General features: G+C 32.8%; 1 protein-coding gene across 1 annotated transcript in view; it reads left to right on the top strand.

The window, feature by feature from the left end:
• The window catches only part of LOC129216046 (dystonin-like), a 446,756-nt gene that overhangs the window by 390,122 nt on the left and 43,796 nt on the right, over positions 1-12,838 (top strand). Inside the window, exons 57-64 of the mRNA XM_054850190.1 lie at positions 5,179-5,505; positions 6,463-6,789; positions 7,594-7,678; positions 8,426-8,652; positions 10,922-11,128; positions 11,314-11,433; positions 11,593-11,919; positions 12,040-12,246. Coding sequence (XP_054706165.1) covers positions 5,179-5,505; positions 6,463-6,789; positions 7,594-7,678; positions 8,426-8,652; positions 10,922-11,128; positions 11,314-11,433; positions 11,593-11,919; positions 12,040-12,246 — 1,827 coding nt within the window. The remainder of the gene's footprint in view (positions 1-5,178; positions 5,506-6,462; positions 6,790-7,593; positions 7,679-8,425; positions 8,653-10,921; positions 11,129-11,313; positions 11,434-11,592; positions 11,920-12,039; positions 12,247-12,838) is intronic.

Here is a 12,838-nt window from a genome sequence, read left to right as displayed (position 1 = left end):
TTTAAAAGAAATGGTGTAGACATTCAGAAAATAAGAACAGAAGAGTAATATTCTGGCCATTTGGACAATTCATACTTTATTTTCTTGATAAGATAAAAAATTCAAGAACTTTTCAAGGAATTTCAAAAACTTAAATAATTTTCAAAGACTCTCGAACAGTTGAAATTATTTGAAGCTCTTTATTTATACTTTTCAGAAGTTGATTGTACAGTCTTACAAAATGATTATAACTTTGTAAGACACACCCGTTTTAAGTTAAAAAATAAATGCAACGAAATATTTATCGAAACAAACTTTTTTTTTCAATCACAAGTAGTGCAGAAAATGAGAGTAGAGTAAGTGTTATTTTTTTTCTCATACTTAAGGTATTAACAGTATGCAGTAGAGGTAAGGAAAAAAAACAAGCAATAACAAAAGAACTTCCATGATACTGAATTCGGCACTAAATAAATGCAGGACATGAAACATATCAGTCACAAAAATGATCTTGAAAATTATGCTACAAAAACGCGAGAATCGTGATTTTTGCATTTTTTACTCAGGATGTATCAAGGAGCTGAATTTGGCACATCTAGGTAACAAGATACTCGCCTAGTCGGAAAATAGGGGCCCAGCCTTTGGGGAGTCCCCAGATCGAAATCGGTACAGTGTAAGTTTTACTAGAGTTATAGGGGGAGGAGGGCAGGATCGTGCACAGAGGGGAGAAAGGACACCTGTTGGCCCGGGACCGAGCTTAAATGGGACCCAATATTTTTAAACCTGGGGTTGAAAATATGGGTAAACAATATGGAGGGGGCCCAAAAAAGACATTTGTGACAGCCCCAAAATTTCTGTGCACGCCCCTGGAGGAGGAAGTGCACAGAAGTCAGTTTGGTAGATTTGAAAAACAACGAACTGACAAAGGGCCTGCCTTAACGCTGGACTGCCCTGAATTGAATTGGGAAAGAGAGCAGGAAGTCCTAATTAAAGGTCTAAATTTCAAGTGTGCCTTGCGGCTTAATGAGCACTAGAACTGCTTTTTCTGTATGTCTTCAAAATATTATAAATTTTGAATAGTAGCAAAATTAAGAATAAAAAAAACTTTGTTATTTTCCTTTTTTGACATTAGGAATTTAAAAAAAAAATAAATAATAAAAAAAAAAACCTTCTGTTTTACGGTACAAAACATTTTGGGTTTCGGGGGGGGGGGGACCCGTCAGGTCCCCCCTCTGGATACGGCCCTGCCTTTTCCTCAATGTTCAAAATTACTACTTTATTAAGGTTGTGGGTACTTGGAGCTTACTGAAAGAGGCTTTAATCAGCAAAGGGGTAGATAGCTTAACGAGGGTCATTCATCTTCATTTGGATCTAATAAATTGACCAGTACCAGCCTAGCTAGGCCCAGTGCCTGTTGCTGGTTATCAACAGGCACTGGGCATGGTATTTCTATGCAGAATATTTTGACTTAATAAACTATTTTATGAATTGTATGCATAGCAAAAGTTATTGTTGTACATATGTATATTCAAGTAATAGGGGGCTTAGTTTTAAAAATTATTCCCCCCCCCCTCGCCCCATTTTGCTCTTTGAAACTTTCAGGTAATTTTTTATGAACTCACAAATCACAATTACACCTGAATATTATTGCCTTTCTAAATTTAAATTCTAATTTCAACAATAACCCATTTTTTCCCAAAATAAAACTACTTTTGTCATAATATATGTCAACTTCTTGTGAATCTTTTCAATTTCGAAATATGGCTCTATAAATCTGAACTTGCACATTTATTGTCTATTGCAAGTTAATCAATGAAAGCTGAATAGGCTCAAGTTTGCATTCAGAGTATTTATCACTGCTTAAGCTGCTTTTGTATATTTTGAGGTGTAGAGACTGGACTGTGGACTTTCATAAACTTTTCTTGCTTCCTAATTTTTAAATTTACTCGAGGACAGTTGAAATGCCTTATTGGCTGAACAGCTAATAAATACATACGAATAATTGATTTGCATACTTATAAATGATTTGCAAACCTGATATTTTTAGAACTTAATAGTGCAAACTGAAATAACTTTCTGGGTAGTGTTTTTGTCCTAACCGCCCTTATAGTGTAATAAACCACTGTATAGATATTGGAAATAAATGTTGAAACTGGGGGGGGGGGGGTGACTTCAAAAACTCCTCTCTGGCAATGCCATTGAACTTGGGTATTTTAGTTTCTTCCCATAAAAGTTAAAAGCACTTATGAAAGTTTTTTTTTTATAAAGTATTAATTTGCTGATTCTAGAAAATATACAAACCTCTGACTGCTGCAACCTTTGAAAAACCTCAAAATTAAACCTCTTAGTATCTGCTTCTTTTTATGACCAAACTTTTCAAACATTTTCAGAAAAACTTTCAACGCAGTAGATCTTTCATCAAAACGTCTCTCGTTGTAGAAAAAGCAATTTTGTTTTCCTATACTTTTTTGTATTATTGCCTTATTTCTATGTGTTTGTAGTAAATGAAATCTGCATACAATATTTTTAGTACAAATTTATGATATTGCCTTGAAAACAAAATTTTTTACCTTGAAAAGTACTTGAAAAGTGCTTGAATTTTTTTCTGCCTAAAGGGTATGAACCCTGTAATCTATTAATGCATTTAAAGAATGTTGATATGCGGCTGCATAATCCATTTCATTTCAACTCTTGGCAGTTACGTAACTCAGGTTCAAATTTGTCATGATAGTTGATAGTTAAAATAGGGGAGCACAGTGTACTGCTGTTTAACACTAGAAAGATGGAAGCGGTCATTTTGACCGCAAACGATATTTGCTGCGTTTAATTTTCAAACTCTTTTTCCTTCATTGACTTTTCCTAACTATTTTTTTTATATCTTACAACAGTGATTTTTTTTTCTTTAGGATTATTATTATAGTCGCTATAAATGTTTATACCTAGAAAGACTGACTACGGTCATTTTGACCGCTAAGTGAACCTTTCTTTATGCATCCGTTTTCTTCTTTTTTCTCTTATCAGTTGTGTGTACTATGGACTATTGTTAGTTGTCAGGGTGAGTAATGTTCTTTTGAGCTTGAGTAGTACCTGCTGTAAAGTCAGAACAAACACGTAAGAAGAAGCACAAATTTGTAAATTACAGCAGACACGTGTTTCGGCATTACAGGGAACGCCTTTTTCAATGCAAAAAATAATGAGCTTATGGATGAAAAGACATCCGACAAAAGCCTTTTGTCGGCTTTTGTCGGATGTCTTTTCATCCATAAGCTCATTATTTTTTGCATTGAAAAAGGCGTTCCCTGTAACGCCGAAACACGTGTCTGCTGTAATTTACAAATTTGTGCTTCTTCTTACGATGTTTGTTCTGACTTTACTATTCAGCACAAAGGTATTTATTTATCTTAGTACCTGCTGGTCAGGTTTAATTCTTTGAACTGTTATGAAAATGCGAAACACCTGCTGGTTGCGTGGTTTCAGTTTTCTGCTATTGCACAGGGGACAAAGTTGAGAAAGGTAAATTTGAAAAGCATTTGACTGAACATGTGAAATTACTTTGGGTCTAAAATGAAGTAAATATAAACAGGTAAATTCCAAAAATGTTTGCTGGAGTTCCTTTTGCACCAAAACACGTGCTTTGCTTGAAGCATTGACGTTTATTTTCTTTGATGATAATGAAGTGCTCAGTCACATAATTATCTTTATGGTGTTGAGAAGAACCGTTGACAAGCAAAACTTATAAGAACATTAATTCCTGAAGCTGTTGCAGATTTATCTAAAACAGATAATGGTTCGAATGAACAATCTGAAGTGAAATATTTTCTTAGCGATGAGAATAGATTGCTTTCATGAGATTACTGCAAATATTTTTCGGAGCCTAGATTTGCGGAAGAGGATTGTTCTTCTGAGTTAGAATCAGAAGACACCTCGCTAATAAAAAATGATGCTCAAAATATAAAAAGCAGTGAAAGAAAAAGGGAAAAGGGTCTGACGCCGAAAAAAAGGGGGAAATTTCAAAAACAGAACTCCTATTTCTCCAATTTCCTCCAAGTCACCTCCACTGATCAATTTTGCTGCATATAAATAAGTATCTACCTCAGGAGAAAGATTAAAATAGTGCGAAATTAAACTATGCGGATAGAAATCTATGAGCATTTGTTCTGATTGCCAAAAAAAAAAAAAACTGTTAATGGCTAATATACAGGTGACGTGATAAGATAAGTATTTCGGAATACTGTAAAAGATAGTAATGTATGGTATCTTACGATATTTAGGTACTTTTTAAACCAAACACATGCACGGTCGGTTATAGTACTTGTTAGTTATTACATGCTAAGAAAATTTCCTCTTTTTTGTACAAATTTGCTCTTTCTCAATGCCAATTGCGTAAGGCATGTGTATTTCACTTGATCGAACATAAAATTTAAAAAAAAAGCTATCTGAGACTTATTGCAGACTAAATTATGATTAAATTGTTGAATTAAACTCTGACATGTTGAAACAATTCTTTTCTATGGTTAAAAATCCCGAAAGGAGGAAATTTCCAATCTTTTAAGTATGGCGGTCAAAGTGACCGCTGCTAGTCTTTCTAGGTATACGCAAAACGCCGTCTTTCTAGTGTTAATTATTGTGGGGGAAAAGACCACCTGTTTATGGAAAGAAGTGTGTATCATTCAAAAAAGTACAGTGAGAAACAATCTGAGTAGTAAATAATCATTCCGAGAAGCTTGAAAGCAAATTTCTTGCAGATGATGAAAATAGTGGTGGATTTACAAGTTTAGGGCTCATCCTAATACATTTTTTGGGATCCTTTACTTATCACAGAACATGTAAAACATTTATCTTGTGCATTTTTGAACCTCCTTTGGGGCCCGTATGGTCGTGGGGGGCCCCTTGCAATTGCAACAGTTGAAACATGGTGAATCCACCTCCATATGAAAAGGCTGCAGATGAGTCTATAATATGTTTCAGACAGCAACCCCAACAATTTAAACTAGCTTTTGTTTTAAAATATTTATCTATTTGAAAGAGATTACCATATATATATATATTTAATTTAAAAACATTTTTTTAAACAGAACAACATAATAATATAATGGAAAATTAGAGTGGTTATTCTTTACATGCATTTTCAATACAAAAATTGCATAGAATTATGCTATGTTTTTAATTTTATCAAATGTTATAAATGAACTTTTCTTTCAGTTTTTGAACAAGTTGCTTTTGGACAGGCAAACTAGTATGAATTCTCTTATGGAAATGGGAACTGAAATTATGAAAAATTCGGATCCTATAGAAAGAATGCAAATTGATGCACAGCTGGGTGACTTAATGCAGCGATTTGAAGATCTGTCGAATGCTGCTCAAGAAAGAACTGATGCTTTGGAAAGGACAATTCCAGTAGCAAAAGATTTCCAAGATCGAATCGTTCCTTTGGATGAATGGCTAGAGCAAACTGAAAAGAAATTGGCTGCCATGGCCACCATACCAACTGACCAAGAAAAGATTCGTCAGCGAATGATTGAACATGAAGTGAGGCTTTTTTATTTTCTTTTTGTATGTATTTAATTTTATGAATGCATTCACTTTTACGTGGCATTGGATGTGTGTTTGTAAATGCGTGGTTCTCCATAATTGTAAATTCTTTTTATGAACTATGAACTGTAACTGATTATTAAGAAAACAAAACTCACTATAATTCCAAGAAATTCCCAAGTACAGTTTTTAAAAGAATGAATTACTTTTTCTTAGTGTGTATATGTTAAATGCTTTGAAAGAGTGAAACTTAAGTTGGTATCTGTTTTGTTGTGTACTTTATGTAATTTATGGTAATAGTAATTTTTATAAAAAAAATTTCATAATCAGCCAAAACGAAGTTACTCTTTTCTATGGTTTTGTGACTGACCATAAGAAAAATAGTACAAAAATTAAGCAATTGGAATTTTTTTAATAATAAGCATTGAATATTTTATACCATAATTTAATGTTTAAAAATGTTCAATGCTTATTTTATTGTATCACCTTCAGTGTGGAAATTTTGAATTTCAAGTTTAGATTGAAAGAATAAAGTAAAGGGAAAAGTTAAATGAAATTAAAAAAAAAAATTCATGAAGGAAGTTAAGGAATTTTTTATACAGAAGACTTTTAAAGTTCGAACTGATATGGGGGATGGCTGAATATTAAACGACGTCAATTTGTTGAAATGTGAAGCACCAAAAGTACAAAATACATGCCATTTATGTAATATGGAGCAATGGCGTAGGTTTTATCAATCTTTTATTCAAAAAAAAAAAAAAACAATATTCCTAATTATCGAACCATATTTGTGAGCCTCGACTGTAGTAAGTAACTTAACATAATAAGACCTTATGTACAAGTAACTGTTAATATTGCTGTCAGGCTGAAATTGTCTGTTTGTTAAAACAATTAAATTGCAAAGCAATTTTGTATTTTAAACCTAAAACCCTAATTTTGGAGTCCCTCTTTTAGGCTCTTCATGAGGATATTATGGATCATAAAGAAGCCTTTGAAGAACTCACTGAAGTTGCTCAAACTTTAATGGGTCTTGTTGGAGATGATGAAGCTCAAATGGTTGTAGAAAAACTACAAGAAGCCACTAATCATTTTGCGAAGGTTGTAGAAGACAGTGAGCATATTGGACAGCTTTTAGCTGAAGCTTACCAAGGCATGGGCTCTTTTAATGTGAATTATGAAGATCTAATGGCATGGATTGATGAGATGGCATCTCGGTTTTCCAGATTTCATACTTTGAGTGTCTATGTCGACAAGCTACAAGAACAACTGGATGAACTTGTCGTGAGTTATTATATTGTATTTTTCAACTTTCATTTGTGAAATTTAATTTTGTATACATATTGATGGTTTTCAGGCATAGCAAATTATTCATCTTAATTTTCTTTAAAAAAATTAAAATCAATATTGCACGTATTAGTGTTGTATCATTATAACCATTTGCATCTGAATATTTGTTATTTGATTTATTATATCTTTTCTTTACTAATAAAAAACCTGAGTCTCTCTGTCCGGATCTCTGTCAGGATGTTTCGATCTCTGTGACGCGCATAGCGCCTAGACCGTTCGGCCCGATTTTTATGAAATTTGGCAAAGAATTAGTTTGTAGCATGGGGGGGTGTGCACCTCAAAGCGATTTTTCGAAAATTCGATTTTGTTCTTTTTCTATTCCAATTTTAAGAACATTTTCCCGAGCAAAATTATCATTAGATGGACGAGTAAATTGCCAAGTTATCATAACATGGAACTGTAACATGGCAATCCAATTGGCAAGAAATTCATCATACATTATTTGTAAAGATGCAGGCGAACCAAAAGACCTTTTAATTTTCTACTACCGGCAAAGCCGAAGGGGTGCCACTAGTACATAAATAAATCTGCAGAGTAGGTAGTACGCTAGTACATAGCTAGTATGGACACTAGTTAAATTTTCCACCTTATTATAACTTAAATTTTGTGAGAGAATCCATTTTGCTGTAGTTTGTTTAGTGAAATTGTACTGCTTTGAAAAGGGAATGTTTTTTTACTCATTTCTTCAAAAATTGGACACCAAATACATAGACAAGTATATAATTGCATATTTTCTAGGAACTGAGTGAAGAAATTGCTGATCATCAAAAACAAGTTGATGATGTAGCTAGTGCTGGTCAAGACATAATGAAACATGCTTCAGGTAAGAGAAAAAAATTATTTATTTATCGTATTAACACAATGATATTCATATGCAATGTATTTGCAAGAGTTGTTTCAATTCATACTGTTACAGTGGTTTGAGTATGAACATTTTGTGTTGCTTCTGTTTTAAACTATTCTTCTCTTAATTTGATATTTTGAAGAATTTGTTATTAATTAATCATTCATAAAGTAGTATGGAAAGAGAAACTTTTCTGTTGTCTACTTAATGTAATCCATGAAATGTAATGTTCTTTATTTTCAGCATAATATATTTATCATCAAATGATACTACCTCACTTCAGATTTAATTTTGCAAAAAAATACTTTTTGATGTACTTGAATACAACAGAAGATCCAGAGGCGAGAGGTGGGAGAGAGTCATGGGATTCAATACCCCTTCTTTAAGAAACCAGAATTAACCTAAAGCTGCATTTTGGATAGCTAATTCAATTAGATAATAAATGTAAATAAATTCTGTGTGTTTGTAGTAAATTCAGTCAGTCCTAGTTTGAGAAGTGAAAAGCTGTGACGATGTCCCTCTTCCAATTGTCCAGAAAATGGCGGATAGATCTTATGCGTAATGAGCTGATTTAAATGCTAAATACAACTTACAGACTGCACTTCTTGAATTTTCTTTTGATATTTTATCATTTTATGTTGTGTGTTAATATAATCTTATTACTATGTTTTTGTTTTTATGCTTTTATTTATACTTTTCAAATGATGAGAATTTGTGTTCACATAGGTGATGATGTAATACGAATGAAAGAAAAGCTTGACAACTTAAGTGTAAAGTTTACTGATCTCGCAAGTCGTGCAGCTGATAAACTGCGCCAAGCTCAAGATTCCTTGCCATTAGTTCAAAATTATCATGCTTCTCATGAACGTGTAACATCTTGGATGGATTCTACTGAAAGGCAGTTAAAAAATCTGGAAAATGTAGGCCTATCTAGTCAAGAAACTATTATCCAAGTTAGTAGTTTTTTCCAATTTAAATATGGGTTAACAAACACTGGCATGAGTTTTTACTGTTTCACATGTTTTTACTGTTTCACCTTTGTGTTACATTTTGAATTGTCAAAGGTTAAATAAGTGAAATGTTTAGCAGCAGTGATTGTGTTCCGGTATTTTACCGGATTTCCGGTATCTTCATCTTCGAAAATACCGGAACTCCTATATTTTCAGAAAAACTCACTTTTGTAAAATTTTGGTTGATGTTTAATGAAATGCCGAAAGTTCAAATTGAAGACGTTTCGTTTGGTATAAAGCGTAAGCTACCATCATGTTTTGCAAGCTCTATGGTAATTATCGAAGAACAGCTGGGGTGGGAGACGGAATAAAAGCTAGACAAGACGAGGAAGGAGGGTTACTTGATATTTTTCCCCTTAATATTTTCTTTTCAAGATGACTAATAGCATTTCTCTGTTGCATATCTTAATATGCAGATGATGTAATTAGGGGTGCCCATTCCCCCCCCCCCTCCGACTGCGATGGCACCCCTCAATTTTACCAAGCCCCCTTTTCCCTCAAGAATTGCCACCCACTAATAAAAAGACTTAAATTCTTCTAAATTAATTTCTCCAAAAGTTTCTGTGGTATAATCTGCCTCATAATCACCCCCCCCCCCCCGACACAAACACATGAAAATCCTTGCTGTAGCTGTTCACCAAGATGGTCTATGGCTTTTCTCTGTTGCAGATGCTTATGTAATAGTTTTAGCAGTCCCCCCCCCCATAAAATGTTGAAATTTAACGACTTATATGTATCCAAAATATCGATATTTGGAAAGCGATATATCGTGGTATTAAAATTCGCATATCGCCTAGCTCTATTGCACAGTGATCATAATGCATGCTGTCCCTTTTGCCCCTTCTGAAATCTTTATGCACTTTTAGTAAATGAATGTAATTAATGGTTAAGGATTCAGATACAGTGGAGGGAAATAAAACATTCTTTGAAAAATTTTAAGAAATGAGAAAAATTAAAAGAATTTCATTCTTTCCATTCACATGGACGTATTAAGTCCAATTAAAACTTCGAATTTTAGCCCCAACAAATAATTATGCATATAAATAATGTGTGCATACACGTTCTTGTGTTTATTTTTAAAAGTGTAATTTCTTGATAAGGTTCTTGATAGACATAAAGTTGCATTAACATTTTTGAAGAGAAAATTGATGTACAGTAAGTGAAAGTGTGGCATTTGTTCGATGGACTTGGAGTTGGGCTAATTTTGGATAAAGGAGTCGGGAGTTGAAGGTTTGAAGTTCCAAAAATTAGAGTTGCTCATTTTCTCCTTAAGTTTGCAATTCTGTCAAGGATTCGAAGTCGGAATGAGAGTCGTGGAGTTGGACTGATTTGAAAGTCGCTGTCGAGCATTTAACCTCTTAAGTCTGCAACTCTGTCAATGCTACTGGAGTCAGAGTCAGACTGATTTTAGGATCCCGGAGTAGAAGACTCTAAAATGTAAAATTCCCGTGGTCTCGTTTTTCCTCCATCTCTGTAGTCCTGGTTCTAAAAACTACATGTTTACACTTTATCCATTAAATTTTTTTTTTGTTTAGTATTTTACTTATTTGTTGCTCTTCATTAACATATTATAAAATGTATTTCAAAATAAGAACAAATTGAATTTCTCTAAAGTATTTCAATATTTTTAAAAATTGTGCGTTAGTCTCTTGGTAATTTTAACAATTATAAAACTTTATGAAAAATTTTACATTCCTTTGACTTGATTGTTTTCTGTACACAATAGTAATTGATCTTCAATTCGACAGAATATTTCAACGCGAATCAGGACTTAATTTGTACAGGAACTAACATGAGCTCAGCTCGAGCACTTTTGAAATTTATATGAATTTTCATTCATTACACGAAATTCAGGCAATAAGTTCTGAAGACTATTGGGCTCCCTCACTTTTTTTGTCCAAAATGAAGTCCTAGCTTTAATTTAAAAAATACTTTTGATGGTATCCTAAGGGAACTAGTAAAAATGTAAGAAAAAAAAACCAAAAAGATATTTTTAAATTTTTTTTTTCAAGTAAACAAGTTTTGAATGCTTGTAAGATAAAGAAAAGTTGAATGTGAAATGGTTTATTTTGTAATGAAAAAACGTTTCAACTATAGTAAAATAATTGTCACGTTAATAGTAAAATAATTGTTACGTTAATTATTATTGCTTTAACTTTAAAAATAAGAATACTCATCACGTTTTGAAATTTTAATCAACTTTTCATTTCAGAGGCTTGAGGGTGAAATACAAGAATACAGACCTCTAGTAGATACTTTAAATCATCTTGGGCCTCAGTTATGTCAGATGTCACCAGGACAAGGTGCAGCAGAAATTGAAAATCAGGTATCACGTGTAAATCGTAGATTTGATGCAATTTGTGAGCAAGTACAAAGAAAAGCTGAACGAATTGATCTATCAAAACAAAGAAATGTAGAAGTAAGTTTATATTGCTCTGGTTAGATCATATTATAATCAAAATATTTCTTACAAAAAGTTTTGTTTCTTATTATTTTTTTTGGGGAATTTATGATGATTTTTTCATTTGTGTACTGTGAAACTACACTTCTTATTTAACAAAGTTTGTCAAAATTTGATTATTTTAATTCTTTCTATTTCTATAGGTTATTGGAGACATTGAAGATCTTTTAGATTGGTTTCATGAAGCTGAAAAGCAGCTGTTGCAAGCTGAGCCCTTGTCTGTCGATCCAGATGCTTTAGCAGCCCTATTGAAGGAGCAGAAAGTAAGAATAACTTGAAATAAGAATTACCATTAGAAACTTAATGATAAAGAATTAGCTAAATTTCATATTATAAATTGTTTTCCTTATTTTTTTTTTTGAAACTAAAAGCACCATTTTAACTGCAGATATGTCATCTAAATTCTTACATTTGAATTTTAGGCTCTAAATGAGGAAGTAAGTAGCCAAAAAGGTCGAGTAAGAGATATTCTGTCTGCAGCGAAGAAACTGATGAGGGAATCAACTGGAGATGATCTCGCAGAAGTAAAAGACAAGTCTGAAGAATTGAAGGATGTCACGAATTCTGTGTCAGCATTATGTGCTGATCGCTTAGCTGCTCTTGAACAAGCACTGCCTCTGTCGGAACATTTTTTCGAAACTCACGCAGATTTGTGCCAATGGCTCGATGAAATTGAATCTGAAGCTGATTTGCTAGAAACTCCATCGATGAATGCTAATCAAATCAAGAAACAACAAGATAAGAATAAAGTAATACATTGATTTATTGTGCTAAAATAAATATAATATTAATCATTTTTAACTCATGTTTATTTTTTGAAATTTTACTCATCTAATGTTGACCATTTTAATAAATATTTTTATTGGCAGGCCCTGATGCAGTCAGTTGCAGAGCACAAGGCTTTGGTTGACAAGTTGAATAAAACAGGAGCTGCATTGAAGAAACTCTGCACGCCATCAGAAGGAGCTAAAATCCAAGAAATCATGGATTCTGATAATAGTAGATATAATGCTTTGAAAGACATATTGAGAGATCGCCAGAATGCTTTGGAAGAAGCTATGCAAGCTACTTCACAGGTTATTTGGAATAGTTTCTAATTAAAAATTTTCCTTTATGATTTCGTGCTGCTAAGTGAAGCAAAAAAAAAAAAAGCTTTTATTGTTTGAAGTTTGTGCATTAACTTTAATTAATATGCTATTTTTTTATGAAATGTTAATATTTTACCTAATAAATATGCAAAATGTTTTAAAAATAATTTACTATAAGCAAAAAGGAGTCAGAGGAGAACTGATTCAGTAGTTTTGAGTTTTTCAACATGAAAGATGTCATTTCAAATGCAATGTGTTAGTACATTTGTCTAAAGTTAAATATTATGCTAACATTGGAACTAAGAAAATTGCTACCACAATAGTGAACGTTTTCTTTGTTTCTAGCAAAATATATATAAAAATATGGTAAGATTTATTAGTTTATTGTGATAAAGTGATGTAGACTGCGCAATATTAATTGTAAAACAGTCTGGCAAGATTTGACTTAGAATTCGTTTGTTTCCCCTCCCCCCTTTTGAAAATAAGTTTTGATCACATGTTATTTATTTTGTATCATGTAGCAAGTTAAAGTTGATTTCAATTTAGTATTTAGAGCGGTAAAATGGCATTCCATCCATGA

Source organism: Uloborus diversus, chromosome 2 (assembly GCF_026930045.1).
Source record: "Uloborus diversus isolate 005 chromosome 2, Udiv.v.3.1, whole genome shotgun sequence".
Classification (NCBI taxonomy): Eukaryota; Metazoa; Arthropoda; class Arachnida; order Araneae; family Uloboridae; genus Uloborus; species Uloborus diversus.
The sequence above is the reverse complement of the archived record's forward strand: the minus strand, read 5'-3'. Positions and strand labels throughout refer to the sequence as shown.